This window comes from Cyprinus carpio, chromosome A17, assembly GCF_018340385.1.
Source record: "Cyprinus carpio isolate SPL01 chromosome A17, ASM1834038v1, whole genome shotgun sequence".
Taxonomy (NCBI): domain Eukaryota; kingdom Metazoa; phylum Chordata; class Actinopteri; order Cypriniformes; family Cyprinidae; genus Cyprinus; species Cyprinus carpio.
Genome location: NC_056588.1, coordinates 5,869,905 through 5,891,575, shown reverse-complemented (window position 1 = coordinate 5,891,575; position 21,671 = coordinate 5,869,905). Strand labels below are relative to the sequence as shown.

The 21,671-nt window shown below is 36.5% G+C and overlaps 3 protein-coding genes across 6 annotated transcripts in view; 2 read left to right on the top strand and 1 right to left on the bottom strand.

The window, feature by feature from the left end:
* Nucleotides 1-3,396, top strand: part of LOC109069409 (disheveled-associated activator of morphogenesis 1-like) — a 44,913-nt gene extending 41,517 nt beyond the window's left edge. For all 4 annotated transcript variants that reach the window (XM_042773686.1, XM_042773687.1, XM_042773689.1 and 1 more), the window contains 4 exons: nt 192-252; nt 561-692; nt 1,284-1,454; nt 2,076-3,396. In XM_042773686.1, coding sequence (XP_042629620.1) covers nt 192-252; nt 561-692; nt 1,284-1,454; nt 2,076-2,285 — 574 coding nt within the window. In that variant the 3' untranslated portion in view covers nt 2,286-3,396. The remainder of the gene's footprint in view (nt 1-191; nt 253-560; nt 693-1,283; nt 1,455-2,075) is intronic.
* A 3,724-nt stretch (nt 3,397-7,120) lies between these two features.
* On the bottom strand, nt 7,121-9,179 carry LOC109069248 (G-protein coupled receptor 135-like). Its single transcript, XM_019085898.2, has one exon. The coding sequence runs from the start codon at nt 8,637-8,639 to the stop codon at nt 7,290-7,292; it is 1,350 nt and encodes a 449-aa protein (XP_018941443.1). The 5' UTR covers nt 8,640-9,179; the 3' UTR covers nt 7,121-7,289.
* Nucleotides 9,180-10,026: 847 nt separating this feature from the next.
* Nucleotides 10,027-14,311, top strand: LOC109069286 (JNK1/MAPK8-associated membrane protein-like). Its single transcript, XM_019085921.2, has 7 exons — nt 10,027-10,186; nt 10,365-10,444; nt 11,093-11,247; nt 12,061-12,267; nt 12,351-12,532; nt 13,087-13,163; nt 13,267-14,311. Exons 1-7 carry the CDS (start codon nt 10,183-10,185, stop codon nt 13,483-13,485), a joined length of 924 nt encoding a protein of 307 aa, XP_018941466.1. The 5' UTR covers nt 10,027-10,182; the 3' UTR covers nt 13,486-14,311.
* The last annotated feature ends 7,360 nt before the right edge of the window (nt 14,312-21,671 follow it).

Below are 21,671 nucleotides of genomic sequence, written 5' to 3'. Positions count from 1 at the left end.
GCACCAACAAAAGTTGTTGATCCAGGAACAAGTTCTATTTGGCAAAACCATAGTCACTGTGTGAAGATACTGTTTGATGTGATTCATTCCTCAGCCATTCAAAATGAGATTAAAGGGTCTGCGAATTATCCAGTGAAACATTATCTCTCATTATCTCTCTCTCCAACTTATTTTTCTTTCTTTTTTCCCAGCATGACTGAACTGGAGAAAGACATTAACAATCTACGCACTGGCCTAAAAAGCGTGGAGACGGTAAGCGCCATTCTCTCATTTTCTCTACAATTACAACAAGCGTTACAGCTTATGAGGTCATCCAGTGACACAAATGTATCTATTTATATAACAGCCATGCAACATCATTGGCTAAAACATTATTTATGATTACAACACTTCAGAAAATAACTGAGATTTAAAGTTCGAAGGCCTTGCTAGATTACTAAGGTGTTTTCTTGGGAGATTTGGGATGAATCGGCATTCACTCTTTCCTATTAAATATCTGTTATTTAAGTCATTGCATTACTTGTGTCTTGATAGCAGCCTGTCTGTCTCTCTCTCAACAGGAGCTGGAGTACCAGAAGAGTCAGCCTCAGACCAACGGCGATAAGTTTGTGTCTGTTGTGAGTCAGTTCATTACTGTGGCTGGTTTCAGTTTCTCTGAAGTGGAAGACTCTCTTCAGGACGCCAAGGATTTGGTAAGAACGAAAGCGCACCACAGTTCACTGAGCCTGAGAAGCTAATAGATGTTAAAGGTTTATGAGAGGTTTAAGCATAGTGAGGCCCGTCACTCTAACAGTATTAAATATGAGAGCTCCGCTGCAGCTTTGAAGTCACCGTTAAACATCTGAAACGCCAGATTTTTTCCCCACTCCATGCTGGCAAACATAACTCGGCCTAGTAGAAGCTAAATCACTGCTTTCACTGGAGTTTATTGGGCTTCTGTCCATCTTTGTGGACATTGGAACTGCTGGAAACATGGACCATAATCTTTAACTGCAATAGGCTGAAGATCAGTTTCAAAGGCAGGTTCTTAAAGTCTAATCCTGCTCATGAAGCTGCACATGGGATGGATTTGATGCTGCCGCAGTGGTTGAGTTTTATGTTGGGATCTAGCTGGTTTTCTAAGGGGTTGGCAAAGGTGCAGATGAAGGTTTGGTCTTAGTTAGAAACATTTCAATACATTCATACACTACTGTTCAAAATGTTGGGGTCAGTATGTTTTTTTTATTTTTATGGAAATGAATACTTTCGCCCTCCTAGATGTCTCTGTCTTTCGTTCTACACAGTTTGAGAAGGCCGTGAAGCACTTTGGTGAGGACACCACACGCATGCAGCCGGATGAGTTCTTTGGCATCTTTGATCAGTTCCTACAGGCATTCAGTGAAGCTAAACAGGACAATGAGAACATGCGACGACGCAAGGAGGAGGAAGAGCGCAGGGCACGCATGGAGGCGCAGGTAATGTATCAACAAGCATGCACTGTGTCCATCTCAAACACATGCACATGCAAGATTCTCTCTAAAGGTGTTGTACTAACACCCTAAGCAAAAATCAATCAATGCTGCATGCTGTATTCTATATACTATTGTAAATTTGGGGTCAGTAAGATTTACAATGTTTTTGTTTTGAAAGAAGTCTGCTATGCTTAACAAGGCTGCATATGTTTGACCAAAAATACAGTAAAAACAGTAATATTGTGTCTTTTTACAATTTAAATATATTTGAAATATGTAATTTATTCCTGTAATGCAAAGCTGAATTTTCAGCATCATTACTCCAGTCTTCAGTCACATGATCCTTCAGAAATCATACCAATATGCAGATTTGAAAAAAATGTAATCATTTGTTGTATAAAACACAAAATGCATCTCCTGAAAATGTAACAGTAAAAATCCTTGTCATTCAGCAAAGTGAGAATTCATCAAAATAAAAACATGCAACAAATTAAGGAGAGGTGGTTTGTAAGGAAAAAATAAGTATTCTGCCTATAGTGTGCACTGTGTAGTATGAAGTAGGCAGTGCTTTACCATTCCGATTTAACACCACAAATTTACATATAAAAATATGTCTGTGAACAGCTCAAGGAACAGCGTGAGAAGGAAAGAAAAGCCCGGAAAGCCAAAGAGAACTGCGAGGAGGATGGAGAATTCGACGACCTGGTGTCTGCACTCCGATCCGGAGAGGTGTTCGACAAAGACCTATCGAAGATGAAACACAACCGCAAACGTCCGGGCAAACAGAGTGCAGAGAGCAGCAGAGAGAGGCCCATCACCAAACTCAACTTCTGAGGAAGCTGCATGTGTGAGTGCTGCCCACTGTTGGTAGAGCTGAGACGTTACTCCTGCGTGCACAAGCTCTACCTCTGTTTAGAACTGGAGAGGATGTCCAGGCCCTGTTTTGTGCTGACTGCCAAAATACTTCTTAAAGATTTATAGTCTTTTCTAAACATGTAAATCAGATGTGACAGTGTTTGTGTTGAAGATGACAGGAGTCACACAGAAAGAATGAGCAGAAAGGGCTACAAACTGGTGCTGAAATCCAGAAACACTCATTTTCACAGTTTTTCTTGCCTGACCATAAACCCCATTTATATCGGTCTTTTCAGATACTGCATACATTCTTGTTGAGTTATTGTTGGTGTACAACGTGCACTATCAAGAAACTGGCCTTGTTTTGCAATATGTGGTGTGGTAAACACTAAATGTCAGTGTTTTGGAAGCAAAAGTGATTTTTGTTAAATTGTGGGACGCAAATAATAACCAGTGATACTTGTATATCATTGGATGATGAGACTGGTGTGATTATAATGAGTATTTTCTTGTTACATTTGTAACTCAAGCACAAGCAATTGTTTATTAATAAACTTTCCATTCCAGACCTGTTAAAGCACAATGCACAACTTAAAATTCAGAAAACAACCTCTTGTATAAAATGTTATTGAAGTTGAAGTGTTTATTATAAATCTACAGATGCCATGTATTAAATGTACTGACAGGAAAAAAATATGCTGAGGTCAAACTTTGATTGCACATATATTTTAGAGGATGACAGAAGGACAGTTACCAAAAAGAACATTCATTAAAAAGAGCTGTGGATGCGAAACCTGCCGTGCATGTATATTCCTGTAATTTCTTTTGTTTGTGTTTAAGGTTGTATATATGTACATATACCCATTGTTAACTCTTCTGACCAAGGCCTTTTCTTAGTCCTTGACACTACTACTATTCTGTGCTAATAGTTTTTTCCTGTTGATCGGATGCCATTAAATCTAGTTCTTTTTAATATTGTATTACTTTGTAATAGTTTCCTCTATTGGCAGGATTTTTTTGTTTTCTTTATTTAAGAATTCATTTGGATGTGAGATATGTAATCAATAAATAAACCCTGAGGGTCATTGCATTGGTGTTTTGACTGCTGACTTGTCATCAGTTTGACCTGAAATTTTTCTTGAATTGCAAGATGATATAAGGTTAACAAATTGCTCCAGAGCCATAATTACACTTTAAACTGAATTGTCAAAGAGTGATTTGTGAATAGTAATCAAACAGAAAGCCAAAAATGGATAAAACATAATCAAACTTTTATTTCATCAAAAAAACCTCCAAAAAAAACAAATTACAACAATTATTTAATAACATAATATCTTAAATCAAAACATAATAAAAAAAAAAAAATTGTAATTTTAGTATTTGAAAATTATAATGCATCTCTCTCCTTTTACTGAAACCAACAAGGTTTAAAAAATTACTCTTTTATGCCTGCTTATACTGTCTCTAAAATGCATGTTTCAAGGAAGGTTTTGTATATAAAAGACCCTGTGCTTTTGTTAGATTGGATTATCAACACAATATACCTCTCTAGAGCTCTAAAGCTGGTCTTACATTGATATAAATACTGATGAATGTTTGCAGGAAAAGCCTATCCAAAGAGATTTTTATCAAATATAAAAGACTAAAAAGCACTGATATCTAGAAACATGAATGGCGGTTTAACCCCTCACATCAAACTAATAAAGGGCAGTCTCATGCTACAGTCATATAAATTCAGAATTTGATCAATTCATGCTCCAAAGTGGCACCCTGAAATATTAAAAGTTCATATAGAAATTGTTCCAAATAGTTAAATACTAACATTAATTTATTTCTGTATTCTGCAAACCATGCTACAGTACATCCAATGGTTAAGGCGCTTTGTTGGTTGTATTTGTTATGTTCATCTTCCGAAATCTCAAAGAAAAGATCTAGTTTTTCCCTCAAAAATATGATCAATTATTTGACAGAAATGTATGCCGTTTACAGGTTAATAAAAGAAAATTATAACCCATTTCTATTTTATTGGATGTTTTCTGTAAATTTAGTTTGATTTTGAGGTCTTTTTTATTACAGTATAGCAGGTATATGGTTCTGGATGCCTGTATATTCAAAAAACTGAAGTGTGAAGGGTGTAAACCTACAAGCAAAGACAATTCACAATGAAAAGAAAAAGTTCTAGCCCTATTTCTTAAATGACCAATTGTTCAATTAAAGAGTTATAAAATCCTCTCACCTCTGGTAAGTTTCACTGTTAAAATTCCAGAACAGCGTTAACACCCCAGAGCAGATGACGAACAGCATAAATATGGTTTTGTGAGAGATTTCTGTAAACTAGTTTCATTCACAGTGTTGTAAAGCATTTGCATTAGGCTCAAGAGTGACTTTCATCTTGGCACTTTGCACACACACTAGTCTACGCACTATATCTGCTGATTCATTACACTAATGAACTCATGCTTGGAGAGTTTGATTCCAAATATACATTAGGTTGATGGTATCAAAAGATTACATTAATCCTTAATAGAGACTCTAATGCATAATAATGCATCTTAAATTCATTTACATTTATACTTTGACATTTTTAGTTATAGGCCTATTTAAAGCTGAAGAATGTGTCAAGAGCGAGCCTAATCCTACAGTCGTGGCCAAAAGTATTGAGAATGACACAAATGTTAATTTTCACAAAGTCTGCTGCTTCAGTGTTTTTAGATCTTTTTGTCAGATGTTACTATGGTATACTGAAGTATAATTACAAGAATTTTATGTGTCAAAGGCTTCTATTGTCAGTTACAATAAGTTTATGCAAAGACTCGGTATTTGCAGTGTTGACCCTTCTTTTTCAAGACCTCTGCAGTTCGCCATGGCATTGCTGTCAATCAACTTCTGGGCCACATCCTGACTGATTCCAGCCCATTCATGCATATTCAATGCTTGGAGTTTGTCAGAATTTGTGGGTTTTTGTTTGTCCACCCGTCTCTTGTGGATTGACCACAAGTTCTCAATGGGATTAAGGTACAGTATGGGGAGTTTCCTGGCCATGGACCCAAAATTTTGATGTTTTGTTCCCAGAGCCATTTAGTTTTCACTTTTGCCTTATGGCAAGGTGCTTCAGCATGCTGGAAAAGGCATTGTTCATCACCAAACTGTTCTTAGATGGTTGGGAGAAGTTGCTCTTGGAGGATGTTTTTGTACCATTCTTTATTCATAGCTGTGTTCTTAGGCAAAATTGTGACTGAGCCCACTCCCTTGGCTGAGAAGCAACTACCATACATGAATGGCTTCAGGATGCTTTGCTGTTGGCATGACACAGGACTGATGGAAGTGCTCACCTTTTCTTCTCTGGACAAGTTTTTTTCCAGGTGCCCCAAACAATTGGAAAGGGGATTCATCTAGCAGCATTATCCTTGCCTGTGAATCCCTTTTTGAGCAAAGCATTGGTAACTGCACGTGTTTCCTTGCAGGTAACCATAGTTAACAGAGGAAGAACAATGATTTCAAGCACCAACCTCCTTTTAAAGCTTCCAGTCTGTTATTCTAACTCAATCAGCATGACAGAGTGATCTCTAGCCTTGTCCTCATCGACACTCTCACCTGTGTTAATGAGAGAAGCACTGACATGATGTCAGCTGGTGCTTTTGTGGCAAGGCTGAAATGCAGTGGAAATGTTTTTGGGATTAAGTTAATTTTCATGGCGAAGAGGGATTTTGCTATTATTTGCAATTCATCTGATCACTCTTCATAATTTTCTGGAGTATATGCAAATTGCCATCATAAAAACTGAGGCAGCAGACTTTGGGAAAATTAATATTTATTTCATTCTCAAAATTTTTGGCCACGTCTGTACACTACAATACTGACACGACTAATAGCGTGAGTTGTGGGCAGGGTTTATCTGTTTCTTCGTAAAGCGTCACTTTTACAGTTTGCTAGGTGGCGCTAGAGACGTAGAAATTAGCCTACATACTTCAGCTTTAAAAACAGGCAAAATAATGTTTTTTTAAAAATAAATAAATAAATAAAACATTATATAACGTAATAATGCTGTTAGTTAATGTACATTCAAATATTTGGGATTGACATGAAACTTTGATTAGTAGGCCTATTTGCATTTATTTGAATGCACATGATTTACTGAAATATAAAGGGAGGTTCTACAGGTGAATTTTTACTTGTAGCAAAATGAAATTGCTGTAATAAAATAGCCAACATAAGAACACAGTTTTTGCATTGTGACTTTACCCCTAATTAAATAATTGTTATAAAAAACTACAAAAAGTAATAAAAAATTTTTTTTTAAATAAATAAATAAAAAAATTAAAATAAAAATTAAAAATTCGACAAATTAAACATGATTATATATGTAAAGCTTAACTATTTAACAGAGTATTTACTAAAACACTTTTCGTGTAAATAAACATGTTTATTAAACAAAACAACAACAACAACTAAATAAATATAACTTAATTAGAAAATTATATTAAGAGTGTGTAATAAAATAGGCTATATGTTTACTGTGAGCAAAATATCAAGAAACAGCCTCTGATATATGCAAACAATGTAAATGTCATAAAATAACTATATATATATATATATATATATATATATATATACATATATATATATGTGTGTGTGTGTGTGTGTGTGTGTGTGTGTGTGTGTGTGTGTGTGTGTGTGTGTGTGTGGCAAAATGAGTTACCACTGAGTTGGCATGACGAGACTGTGTGATTAAATTATATATATATATATATATATATATATATATATATATATATATATATATATATATATATACACACACACACACACACACACACACACACACACGTTACAAATGAGTTACCACTGAGTTGGCATGACTTGACATTTTGTTATCCAGTGCAATAAAATATTTTTTTGTATTTTTAAGTGTGACCCAAGTCATTTTGGGTCCCACTGTACACCTGTAGCACCTCCCGTTATCATCATAAAGTTTTGACCGCATTACAAACTGGTGTCAGCAGTCTCAACTTTGGGCACCGCCGGTTCAGTGATCGTATCCGGATGCGCATCTCTACAGAAGAACACCGCCGGGTTTTTACAGGCCCACATAGCCACATCTCCGCCGTTAGCCGGGCTAGAGGAAGACAGACGGCTGTTTGCGCCGTGTCGGCTCACGTACCGATCCCGAATCCGGTCCGCCCGGTCCCGGATCGCGTCCCTGCGCTGCGTCTGCGTGGACAGGTACGCGGCTATGTTTCTAGTCCTGTATCCCTCCTCTCTGCTCCGACCCAGCAGCATGGATATATTCGGGTTCCTTATGGCATAAATCAACGGGTTGATGGCACCGTTAGCCCACGCCATCCAGATGGCCACAGTATCCATAGCAGGATTGAAAGAATAGCTCCCGAGCGCGGTGATGATGCCCATCAGGCAGTAGGGCCCCCAGCAGAAGATGCTGAACACGATCATGATGAGCACGGTGGTGGCGGTGCGCATCTCGCTGTAGAAGCGCAACAGATGCGCGTAAGTGGTCACCGGCCGCACCCTGATCTCCGACAGCCGGACGGTTTTGCAAATGTTGTAGTGGCAGAAGCACATGAGGGCGAAGGGAAGCAGATAGCACACTACTATTAAAGCTACACTGTATTCAGTACCCATCCTGGAGGTGCCAGAGTGGAACACGTACATGCAATGGTAAAACCCCTGTTTGTGCACCACCAAGCGCCCGGAGGTCTCCCTAAGCAGGTACCAAGGAAACGAGAAGACCACCGCGCAGAACCAAACGGCCGCTAGGAGCTGGATAGCTCTCCTCCGACCGATTTTAGCTTGCGGCTGCCTGACGATAGCATAATAGCGGTCGAATGAGATGAGAGTCATGGTCAAGGTGGAGATGATGCCGAAGCAGGTGTTGAAGAAGCCGTTGGCGATACAGAAGGGCTCCCCGAACATCCACTTGCCATCCTTGCTGAAGAGCATCATGAAGGAGAAGGGTAAACAAAGAACGGCCGTGAGGAAATCCGAGAGCGACAGGGACATGATGAACGCGTTAGTGACCGTTCTCAACTGCCTGTGTTTGATTATAACCACCACGACTGCTGAATTACCCAGACTGGACAGTAAGAAGATGGCCAGGAGCAGCAGCGCCTGCGCGGCCACCGCGATGCCCTGGAGAACCGAGTTCCCCTCCGAACTCCTCACCGGAGTGTCGCGGTGCATCTCGCCCGCGGCTGTATAGTTGCTGGCCTGAGTGCTCAGGCTGTTTACAACGGGTTTGATGGTCACAACCTCTAAAATGAAGCCCGAGCCCGACATGTTGTCCACGGTCGTGTTGCTGATGCCGGGGAGATCCATTGGACACGGTTAGGGCGCATCCACGGGGTGGAAGAGAATTCATCCCTTGTCAGTATCTCCCGTGTCCGTATCACAGCAAAAATGAGTATGCGCTACGATGCCACAGATAGTCCCTACGAGGTGCTTTGATGCCATACACTATGCTTGGAGTAAAGAATGTTCCCCGTGCCCTCCCCTGTTACAGATGCTTGAGCTGACAGTGCTGCTCGGTTACTGTTAATACGAGACGAAACCTGGTTATTCATCTAGGGGGCGCTTGGAGGCCCAGAAAGCCAATTCACTATTGAGACGCATTTAGATTTCAGAACATTTTATGACATTTTTGTGCTAACCTGTCTAAACTTTTTAAGTCTTATACTTTCGTGAATTAATATTGAAAATGCAAATCGGCCGTAGCTACGTCCATAAAATTATTATTTCAAAATAATATTTAAGTGCGCCCCGGCGACGGTGATTGGTCCATTCTGACAAGCGCGGAGAAAAGTAACAGGTATAAAGCAGCGTTTGCTCTCGTTGATACCCGACTGAATCAAATTCTCCGCTGAAGAATAAAAAAAATTCGTTTTCAGATGAGTTGGGAATAGCTTAATAGCATGCTACTCTATGACTGCTGTTTCTGGTTTATAAACATATAAACGTCTGCTATTTCGAATTCAGTCAACCTTGACTAGTGCTGTGAAAAGTAACAGGTATCACGTGACACAGCCGTCTACTTCAGTAGCGACCAAGAGAATTCTTTACACTTTAATACTAACATGGTGACTCTTTAATAGCCACTGAATTAAAAAGGCGTTTAATTGTTTACCAGCCCGTTGCATCTGACCACCGTCCGCGCTGCCGAGGCCCGCCCGTTTTTAAGACTCCGTTTCTTTGTTATCGCCGCTCTACATGCTTATTTTATTTCTATGATACAGATGCTGCCCCTGCGCCTCCCCGTGACGTTTGAAGCCGTTGCCATGACACCGGACCCGTTTTTTCCCCAGCTGTATTATGCACTTTGTTATGAAAATTGGATTCATTTGTCGTTCTTTTTGCGCACGCATCCACTGATGCAGACCTGCAAACGTTGCTATTAACGCACAACGTTGATTTTATGTTATCTATCTATCTATCTATCTATCTATCTATCTATCTATCTATCTATCTATCTATCTATCTATCTATCTATCTATCTATCTGTCTGTCTGTCTGTCTGTCTGTCTATTGGATGTGTTTGGAAAAAGGGACTTTAAGGTGGTTTAATATGAAATACTAAGTTAAATATTTAATAGTTATAATAATATATCGCGCGCGCACACACACACACACACACACACACACACACACACACACACACACACACACACACACACACACACACAGTAAACCTGGCCGGTGAGTGGCGCTGTGACACGATTCTCTTTTAGCAACACGTCCCACATCTCACGAAGAAGACGGAGGCGTGTATTCTTCCGGTTTCTGTGACGTTGTTTTGATCATACAGCTTCAAATCAACTAATCCAATAAACTGAGTGTTTGATCGTTTTTTAATGCTGCATACGACATGGGTATGTTAAAACATAGAAGATTAAATGCTGTCGTCCAATGACTATCTCATTCCGTCATATATGGTTTCTTGCTGTTGATAGAATCGCTAGTTTACTGCAGTGACAACAAAAGTCAGATGTTTTGTATTGAATTAAAGGATGTTGTTATTTTAATGATGTTTTTCTGGGTGTAATGCAGCTGTAGCAATGAGCTCCACCTGTCCTGGGCTGTACTGCGGAAGGACCAACATAAATGACTCTCTTGAAGGAGAATGTGGGGTAAGTGCCTCATTTGATATTAATCGGTCTATATTAAACACACACAGATTGTTTGACTGTGTGCTAATGCAAGAGGTCATATTTATAACAGCACGATTGTGTACATATGCTCTGATGTGCATTTTACTAGTTCACAATTGTTTATTTCACTTTACATTTAGATTTTATTTGTTAAAATTAGTTAGCTAAATGCGTTCAAATGAACTAAGAAAGAACAATACCTCTACAGCATTTATTAATCTTAGTTCATATTAATTTCAACATTTACTGTTTTTTTTTCAAATCAAATGTTGAATCTGTTAACATTAGTTGATGCATTGCGATAATTATAATTCGATTTCTTTCATAAACCAATATTAATAAAACAATTAAAAATAATATATTGCTTATTGTTAGATAATGCAGTAACTAATGTTAACAAATGAGACCTTGTTATCAGTTTTATCTTTATTTCTACACACATGTACATCTGAGAGAACCGCTGTCAATTAGACTTTTTAAAATAGTGTAGTTCAATCGAGAATGGTTTTGCTTGTATTTTTGTATGATTGGACTGTAAGTGGTGTTTTGTGGGTTGGATTTAATATGGCTAAATATTTTGGAGTTATTTTTGGCTTTAATAACAGTTACCACTCTTTTTTTATCAAGGTTTGTCCTCGTGGCCAGAGAACAAACTTTGAAAAGATATGTGAGAAATGCACCGGATCTCCTGAGCTGTATGACTGGCTGTACCTGGGCTTCATGGCGATGCTGCCTCTGGTCCTACACTGGTTTTTCATTGAGTGGTATTCTGGGAAGAAAAGGTAGTCGGCAGAATTTCTTGCGCTAAACAATAGTAAGATACATGAGGCAGCAATATTGTGTTTTGTTTTCCAGTACTATTTCTCAAGTGATAGTTCACCCAAAAATGAAAACTCATTTACTCGTTCCACAACCTGTATACACAACTTAATTCACAGGGAAACAAGTTTTCATACCCCAATCACAGATGTTTGTTTTTGTTTTACAAAATAAACTAACATAATTTTGTTTCAATTTCTCAGAAAACAAGGCTTTGCATCTCAAGTAAATGTATTTTTAGATTGTTTTGTATTGAAAAAAAAAAAAAAAAAAAAAAAAAAAAAAAATATATATATATATATATATATATATATATATATATATATATATATATATATTTTTTTTTTTTTGCAGAGCATGCAACATTTATGCCATTTATGCTTTATGATTTTAAGAGTTTCTTTTGTAATTTAAGACCTTTTTAGACCTACATTTGTGGAAGGGCCATTTAAGACTAAAAGAAATCATGTTTCTACTGCAGTACACGAGAAGCATGCTATGAAGAATGTTTGCAATCAAACAGTTTTGATTCCTATTGACTTCTAATATATTTTTTGTCCATACAATTGAAGTCAATGGAAAGCAAAACTGTCTGGTTACCAACATTCTTCATAATATCTTCTTTTATGTTCAAGTGATTGACAGGTTTGGAATGACATGAGGATGAGTAAATGATGCCAGAATTTCGATTTTTTGGGTGGACTATCCCCTTAAACTTTAATGAATTTTTAAAGTGAGCTTCAAACTAACCTATGCTCTCTTAATATCATCTCCAGTTCTAGTGCCCTTTTCCAGCATATTACCGCCCTGTTTGAGTGTACGGCTGCTGCTATAGTGACTCTGCTTCTCAACGATCCTGTGGGCTCTCTTTATATTCGTTCCTGCGAGGTTAAGATGCTTTCTGACTGGTACACCATGTTGTATAACCCCAGTCCTGACTATGTCACCACTCTGCACTGCACGCAGGAGGCTGTGTTCCCTCTGTGAGTGGCCTTTTCAAAATGACATTTGATTTGATTTTAGACACCATATCTTTCTGTTGGTTTCTGATGACCTGTTGTTTTAGGTACACCATCGTGTTGATCTACTATGCCTTCTGTCTGGTTTTTATGATGCTTCTGCGACCACTTCTGGTTAAAAAGATTGCGTGCGGTTTAGGCAAGACCGATCGTTTCAAGAGCATCTACGCAGCGCTGTACTTCTTCCCCATCCTCACTGTCCTGCAGGCAGTTGGAGGAGGACTTCTTTGTGAGTGTCGAACACTTGAAAGTGTTCCCAAGAAAATATGTTTATATTATTAATATTTTGAATTCTTTTTAGATTTTCTGTTTTAGTTGAAATTTTAGTAATTTTTTTTTTCATTTTAGTAATTTTTTTTTTCATTTTAGTATTATTATTTTTTAAATGTACATGTAGTTTTTATTCATTTGTATTTCAGCTTAGTTATTTTATACAACAAGTAAAATGAAATTGCATTGGCAACTAGCTGAAATAAAATCTGAATAATTTTTTAATGATTTGAATTTTCTATTTTAAGTTTAGTTACAGTTTTTGTACTTTTGTTGTTTTTGCTATTTGTATTATTATTTTTTAAATGTCTATATCATTCTTTTAATTTTTAATTAAGTTTTAGTTATATTACTACAAGTTAAACTAATGCTAAATGAGAAATGTTGCCTTGGCAACTAGCTAAAATGAAAAAGTAATTTATTTTATGTCAAAGTTGTTTTTTTATGGTTTTAGCTAACTAATAATCTTGGATGACTTTTGTGTTTTTATATTTCCATTTCTTATTTCATCAGATTATGCATTTCCATATATTATTTTGGTCTTATCGTTGGTCACGTTGGCAGTTTATATGTCAGCTTCGGAGATACAGGTAAATACATTGTGTAGTGTGTTTATTTTTTATATATATCATAATGCCTTTTATTCATTTTTAAAGACACGTGTTAAAACTGTTTGTGACTTACCTCCCACAGTCTTTCAAAAACCTTGTGGCTAAGAAGAAACGCCTCGTGGTTCTCTTCAGCCATTGGCTCCTTCATGCATATGGTATTATTTCCATATCCCGACTGGATAAACTGGGGCAGGATTTGCCTTTGTTGGCTCTGGTGCCTGGACCTGCTCTCTTCTACCTGCTGACGGCCAGGTTCACAGAGCCAAACAGAATTCTGTCAGAGGGTGGAAATGGACACTGATGTCACTTCCTGTGTAGGAGAATCACCTCCCTCAAACTCTAATGTTAGAGACTTTTAATGTAATGACACCTATGGCACGGACACCAAAGAGCCATAAACAGAACATTTAGTCATATTGCTTGTGATATAGTATGATGCCATAAAGTTTTCTTTACGTCTATTTGTTTGCTTGTATTGAACAGAGATCAAATGACATACTTTGTAAAGAATGTTCTGTAGTAGTCAATGTTTTTGTAAATTCATGTTAACTTAAGTATATATTATTCATTTAGGTTTTGATACTTTTTGTGATTTGTATCTGTTGTCAAGAAGATACAAATCAACAATCTGTTGTAATGTACAATGTATTTTTTGTTATATGCATATATATATGTATGCATATATGTATATATATGAAACAGCCGGCCTGTGAATTTCCTGAGAGCCCTGAAGTAATGTTAACGATTTTCATATGACATAAACTTTCTTGTGCCAAATACAATTGTATGTATTTACGCTTTATTTTCATGCATGTTAAATGATAAAAGCTTAACACTATAAAAGGTATGTTGACAATGACAAATTTGCATGTGGAATTATGATTGTTTTGCTGCTATGTAATTCTGCATACAACTTGACTAATGATTTCTTTTAAGCATGTATATTTATTATGTGTAAGTTCAACAGTGATGTGCGGAATACAAACTGATTAGAGATATTAATGTTTTAGAGTTTTATTCAACGTGATGTTTTACATAGTGGTGTGCTACATCCATGGCATCAAATCTATAAAAAAGGAATGTTTGTCAACTGTTTTTACTTGATGAATAAATTATTGTGCTCATTGTTCATGTTTCCTAATGCATTAATTCCTAATGCTAACAAATGAAACCATGTTACCATACTTTCTATAGTCGTTATACATTTTAAATTTGATAAAATATATAAAACCATCCAAAAGTTGCTCTTAACAACTGAAATCGGACTTTTTTTTTAATGTCAGACGTTATTGGAAATACTGTACTGTTCTTTATTAATATTACGTAATATTTGAGGAGGACTAATGAATTCTCATGGTTAACTGCCCAATGACATTTGCAGATCAAGTTAAACTTGTTTTAAAAGTTAATATATCTTTACATTTAACCACACTTAAACATGAATTTAACCAGTAAAAATATTATTTGTTAATTTGCAAAGTGATTTATCTATTCTATGTATTCTATTATTTTGGTTTTTTTAATTAATTGATTTTTTTCTCCTATATATTGCAAAAAAAATAAATAAACTGCTTTACTGTCTTGTTATTCAGTTAAAATATCTAAACCATGAACAAGATCAATTTGCTTGAGAAGCAAAATTGTGCATGGTATTAAAAAAAATTCTAATTAATTTATACAATTTATTCCAATTACTTAAAGACAAACTTTATTCAAGGTAAACTGCTTCTGGTTTTCAGGGAATATATCTTGAATATATCTTGTTTCTATATTATGCAATTTGCAAATTATCTTATTACTTTTACCAATTTATCTGGGGTATAAAAATTTTTTTTTTCATTTTGCAGTTTAGTCCAAAATAGAAGATATATCATTAAAGTAAGATTAAAATAAGACTTGCTCATGTTCTGTTTGGCCAATTGACCTTCCAGTTCCATTTCTGCATTGATTCTGAGAGACAACCACACAAATGAAGGTGTGAAACCATTTAGTTGTAATGTACTGTAGTAAGTCCAAGCCATTAAACAAAAGACAGGGCCATGCATGTTAGCCTCATGAAGCTGTCTCGTCTCTTCTTTCATGTTTTTGATTTCAGATCTACATTTGGCAATGGATATAACCTCTTCATCATGTCTCAGTTTATTCTCCTGAAACCTGGAACAGAGGAACAAAGATAAACATTTCAAGTTAGTCATCATGATAAAGCAAAGAAGAAAGAGCACTAAACAAATGTACCGTTTGGACAGACTGTGTTGTTCAGCAATCATGTCATCTTCTTCTTTCCTCTGAGTGCTGAAGATGTCTGACAGTTTAGCGAGGAGCTCTGATAGAGCACTTTTCACTTTCTGTTCTTCCTTTATCTCATTTTCAGTCTGAGAAGAAATCACAGTTCCTTACAGTGTTAGGTAACAGTCTTAGACCCAGATTAAATTTCACCCTGCTCTCTAGGTTATGGCTTAGAAAGACAATCCAGAATCTGTTCTTTAAGACGTCTTATAATACATATTATATCATATATTAAAATTTTATATCATATATTTAAAATAATATTAAAATATTTAGATTTTATTGCATGACAATCAAGCACCCTCCACAAATGTCATTCTTATTACTGTAATAGTAATGAATAGTAATGAAATAGTAATGAAAATTCTTATTTTCATTACTGATACAGTATTGAAAACCATCCTGCCCAGATTGTTTTATTAAAATCAGAATAAATTAAATTCAGTACAATTAATTCTACGCTGAAGTTTAAAAAGACAGATAAAAATAAAAAAAACCCTGAAAATTAAAATGAAACTAGAAAAATAGATTTAGAGGTCACTTTTATTTATTTATTTATTTAGTAGGGAATCAAAGTACAGTAATTCAGATAAGTATTAATTAAGTATTAATACTTTACACATTTCAGATGTATGTTGTATAACCCGTGTTGCCCCTTGTACAGTAATTCGGTAACATCTTCTGTCGGTGTGCGTGCTTTGTTTGGGTAATTTGTTATGTTATTGATGTAGGAACTGTTTTTATTAAGAAAAGTTTCATTCAAATTGTTTTCCCTTTTACCCAATATGTAATTTTGCACAGGTAACAGTGTTATTTTAGTATTGTTTATATACTATTGTAGTTTTTCATCTAATATTTATGTTTCATTTTAGCTTTATTTTAGATAATGATAAACTTTTTTTTAACAGTTTTGGTTTTAGTTAAAAATATTAACACTATGACAGGTAATCAGCTCTTGTACCTTGCATAACGAGTATCAACTTATACCTTGGCTAGCCGAGAGGGATATATGGATAGATATATGTTCATGTATCCAGACCAGGTGCACATCCATTGACTGCTTGAACTATCTAACGTCTAAGGGCAGTCCAGCACGCAGCTGTATTAAAGGTCATCTATGCACATTGTGTCTTTGAAGGAAAGCATTTTAAAAGCTCAATGTGATGGCTGCTCAGCGGGACCGTCCAGAGGCATGAAATCAATGCTTCAGATCTGACATCTAAAGAAAGAGATTTGAGGGTTTTGATCCTATCCGAAAAGACTGTATTATGGAACAGCCATTTGTTTAGTGTCAGGAGTTTCACAAAGATTTCTACCTCTACTTACCTCCAGCATCTGCTCCTGAAGGGCCTGAACTTTCTGCTCAAATGCTTCTGCCAATTCAAGTTCATGCTCATGAGACTCTCTGTTGATTATGAATAACAAAAGCTGTTTTCTGTTGATCAGAGGTGAAGGAAACAGAACTGCTTAATGTTAAAATCAGTCACTTTTCTCCTCATGAAGCCATTCTCTGCACATCATTTTAGATGCAGTCATTCTTGTGATGTTTTTCTCCAACTGGGAGGTATGCTGAAACCAGATGAATGAATAAAGCAAACCATAAAAAAAAAATCCCATACCAAAATTGTAATATTGTTTTGATGTACAAAATGTGTAGATGCTTACTGTTTCACACTGTGTGATTGTCTCCTCCTTGTCTCAGAGTTCTGATGTAATAATATCCAGCTCCTTGAGTGTTTCTGCATTGATTTTTCTTTGTTCTTTAATCTTAAGAACAATTTCCTCTATCTAAAGAGGGAAAATATGAATTGAATCACACCTTTTTTTTTGGTGAAAATATATCCTGTTTGAAAAAAAAATAATAAACCCAGTCATTTTGTCCTTCAGTGACAGAATATCATAATGTTTTTCTGTTAACAGCATCATATTAGCTTTGTTTGACAGCTGCTGATTCATCTGGTCAACAACATCCTCATAGTTTCCTTTAATGTTTTCTCTCTCCCAATTGAAATATAATTTCAAAGGAAGAAACAGTCATGTATTTTATCATATTTGTGTGTAATTTCTGTGGTACCAAACAAAATAATGACTGTTTTCAAACAGGTTTCTCAAACACTCCCCTCAACTGCTATTGGTCAGAAAAAAGATAGCCCCGCCTTAAATTCTTACCATTGCACTGAAAAATGTATGCACTTCAGCTTTAATGAGTATGGTGGGAGTAAATGGTACAAATAGCAAACAGCAATGTGAACTACATTTCCCATGATCCCAATCAGTTAGCATGTTTGAATACTCACATTAGAACAGCATTTTCTTGTTCAAGGAGTTGTTGCTTCTCCTCCATGGATTGTATGTCATCTTCTACAGTTTTCAGCTCGATTCAACTCTGCAGCATTGCCTTTTCTAGCTGCAGTGACACAAGCTTCAAAAACAACAACAACAAACAACTTTAGGAAGTTACCTGAGCAGTTACCCACCCCCCATTATGCTGCAGGTGAGTTGTTGCCAGAGATGGCCCAATATTTAGATTTTTTACTTTATGGATTCAACAGGTTTCCGAGGATTTGTGGAGGAACTAACCTGATATCTCACTCCTGATCTCATCATCTCAATGGTTTCAACCTCAAGTTCCTCACATGCTGTTTTTCTAGATAATTCCTAAATATGATTGCCACAGTGAAATTAACACATACATGAGTCATTCCTGTCATGAAGTATCATTTGAATTCTGTAACGTGTACCTTTAGCAGCATAGAAGGTGATATTGAGGTTTGAGTGTTTATCTGTTAGGACAATATTTCCAAGAAAAGAAAAGAATAATGTGTGAAGCATTTTAATTAGAGAAAGGAAGATAAAAATAATTGTCTAAAATTAATTTCCCGTCTATTTTATGTGGATTGCACTCAAAATGGCAACATCCACTCAAACCTAAGTTGTGAAATTATTTGAAATTACCCTAGTGTTGATTTAACTGTGACAAAAGAAATAATTTAATATGATTTTCATCTCTAAAAATTATGAATGTATTTTTACAATATGTTAAGGACATGGTGATTATTAACGTGGCTCAAACTATGGTTACATGATAATGTTTTGTGATTTTTTTTTTGTTTTTTGGCAGTGATATATCAGGCAAGGTGCCATCATTGATATGATTGCTAATAGCTTGTATAACAGCACTGAAGACAGGACGTGCTTTGATGGATCACAGAAGCAGCTGAAGCAGGGATTCTTTTGAGGGCCTGTTTTAACCCGAAACCCTTTTGTAATCTTCAGAGACAGTGAAAAGAGAGGAGGTAGTTTGATGTGATTCACCAATTCTCGGAGAGGGTGTCCTTTTTAAAATGTCCATTAGAGAGCGCTGTTGGTCCTCGTAAAACAGTAGACAGTAGCCCAACATCCCTGACATGAAATGCAATTAGAATGGGCTGGAACTGCAGTTTTGCTATTGATTTCCTTACCACAGCATCTAGAAAATATTGTGTGGATTTTTCTTTTCTTTTCACAATATATAGAGTTTCTGTCTCTGTGCATGGTTGTGGATACTGCAATTTGAGTGAATGTGTTCAGACGGTTAGGCCGGAATGCTATCAGCAAAAGTCTATTAATCGTGCACCTAGCATTATAAGGTATTTTTTTTACCAGATAATGTTCGTGTTTGTGCTGTTAAAACAATCCACAAGGTGCTACCATCGTCTCTATAGTGAGAAAGGATGATATTTCTCCTCCGAGTCATGCAAAACACTTGAAATCTTTTGTTTCTAATAAGATGAGTGATTTGTAATGATCTTCACCTTTCAAACCTAAAAAAGAAGAAACATCTATAATGCTAGTCTGACTGAATGAGATTGCTCTCATTTTCGTCTTTCCCAGCTTGAACGTTAGAGCTCCCTGCCAATGTAGTTGAACTGGGAAGTGGTCCAAGCAGAGTGATTTTAATTGGACACCGGTTCAGTAGCCGACATACTAGCTGATGTGGGCAGCAGAGTGAAAGAAAAGGGCCGATGCTCATAGTTTAGGTTGTGATGGGAGCTGATAACTGTCTGCTGCCTCTTTGCAGCTAGTAGCCTCTTAGGAGAACTTTAACAGGGATCACTGAAGTCTTGAGTAAAGCTCTTTAAAACACAAACCCATAATAAAGCCTTTCTGGTGGAACACATCAACTCTTACTTTTTGATTCTGACCTCTGGGGCCACGAAAAAGCCTCTAAAGAGCCCCAGCCTATAATTTCTGACAGCTGCAACAGTGGCAAAATGGAACAGAATTGCTTCCATCTTGCTTTTTTCTTAATTCAAGCACATCAACATTTCTCTCAAATTGCAGCCATCCCTCCACATGCTTGTTCAGGTATATGTCCTTCCCTTCTGTCCTTGTAAACATCACTGAGATGCCACATCCTGGCCAAAAGTGTTCGGTGTCACACATGGCTGTCTCCTGGGTTGTGTGCAGACAGGCCCATTATGGGGCTTGATTGTGCATAATGGAACAGGTAGCTGTTACGCTGTTAAAGTACTTGGCTTTGCTTCAGACCAGGGCCGTGTTGTGGTTCATGTGCATAATTTATCTGTGATTCAAGGTCAAGAGTTACTGCAATGGTATCTAACATCTAACATACCAGTACGTGAAGTGGGTTTAAAGTTTCCCATTCTGGAAGTCAGCGCAGTGGATTGTTTTCCAAAATTGCTGCTCTTAATATAATTTTGTGTAAAATCATCAGTTCCTGGTTGGAAGAGGAAAAATTGATTATGGTGTAAATATTGTTACATTTTAAAATAGCTGTTTTCTATTTGAATATATATTAAAATGTAATTTAATCCTGTGATGGCAAAGCTGAATTTTATTATTACTCTGTTCTTCATTGTTACATGATCCTTAAGAAATTGTTCTAATCTGCTGAAACATTTCTTATCATTAATGCTGAAAACAGTGATGCTTATTATTTTTGTGGAAACACAAAATGCAGTGATGCATTTTTCCATGATTCTTTAAATAGAAAGTTTAAAAGAACAGCATTTATTTGAAATAGAATTCTTTTATAAGGTTTACTGTCACTTTTGATCAATTTAATGTGTCCTAAATTAAAGAGCACATCGAATGACTAATCCACAGGAGAAAGTTATGACTAGTATCACTTTTACATCCAACTACAAAACACCTGCATTGCTTATGAGACATTGTTGTCACTACAGCTGCTTGAGCGTGGAGAAAATGGCAGATAACGTACAACTGGCTGAGGGCAGAAATGTGCTAATATTTATAAATAAAGAAATAAATTAAAAATTAAAAACTGAAATGGAACACCCAAGATTATGTCTTTGAGTTACAATTCCCTCCTCTTTGAGTCATTCCAATTCATATTCCAATTCCAACATCCAGTGGGGCATTCAATTCAAAATTCATACTCATGGATTGAAACAAATCCAGTTCTTAAATTCAGAATTTTGCCCAGCCCTATTATGCCCAGTGTGCATTGGATTGTAGCTGACATTCTATTATTTGTGACTGATGTGAATAAAAGATTACTTCATGACCACGTCTCTAGTGCAGACAGTACAGAGAGCACAGACTCTGCAGGGATCTTGAGTCACAGTTTCCCATCTGCTGTGCCAGGGCGCCGCAGGCAAATTGGAAAACCCTTACCTCTCTGTATAGATTTTCTATACAGCTATCCAAATGAGATACTTAATGAGATTGTAAGGAAGGATTGGTTGTTGAAATCAGACTCTGGGTGAAAGGATGTGTGGAGAGGTTATGTATACTAATTATAAAATCATTATGACAGGAATAATTACACACAGCTATATGATGTTTAACATGCATGGCTTGCAAAGATGTGTTGGGAACAACGAATTGTTTGCTTCAGCAATTCCTATTGCTTCACAGATGGAATCAAACAATTAGCATAAATGTCAGCGCAGCAGGTGAGCAGGTGTTTTCGTCACTGTGGTGTGTGTTTGAGACCTCCTATGGTTCTGCACAGCTCTCAGATGGCAGATTATTCTTAAGTGTTTTAAAAGCTGCTGTATGTTGTTGTTGTTGTTTTTAAACCATTCACATTAGACACTTGAAATGCTGCTTCTAATTTTTATCAAGAACACACAGTACACTTATTGATGCAGCATGAGTAGCCTACCTGCCATATGTTTGAATGTTAATGTTTTAATAGTGTATGTCTAACAGTTCAAGTTCCTTAATTAATTG

Bases quoted from the DNA above. Each gene is read 5' to 3' on its own strand.
- LOC109069248 (XM_019085898.2), bottom strand. From the start codon at position 8,639: ATGGATCTCCCCGGCATCAGCAACACGACCGTGGACAACATGTCGGGC.
- LOC109069286 (XM_019085921.2), top strand. The intron at 10,445-11,092 runs GTAAGTGCCTCA...TTTTTTATCAAG, and splicing joins CTCTTGAAGGAGAATGTGGG to GTTTGTCCTCGTGGCCAGAG. The intron at 13,164-13,266 runs GTAAATACATTG...TACCTCCCACAG, and splicing joins TGTCAGCTTCGGAGATACAG to TCTTTCAAAAACCTTGTGGC.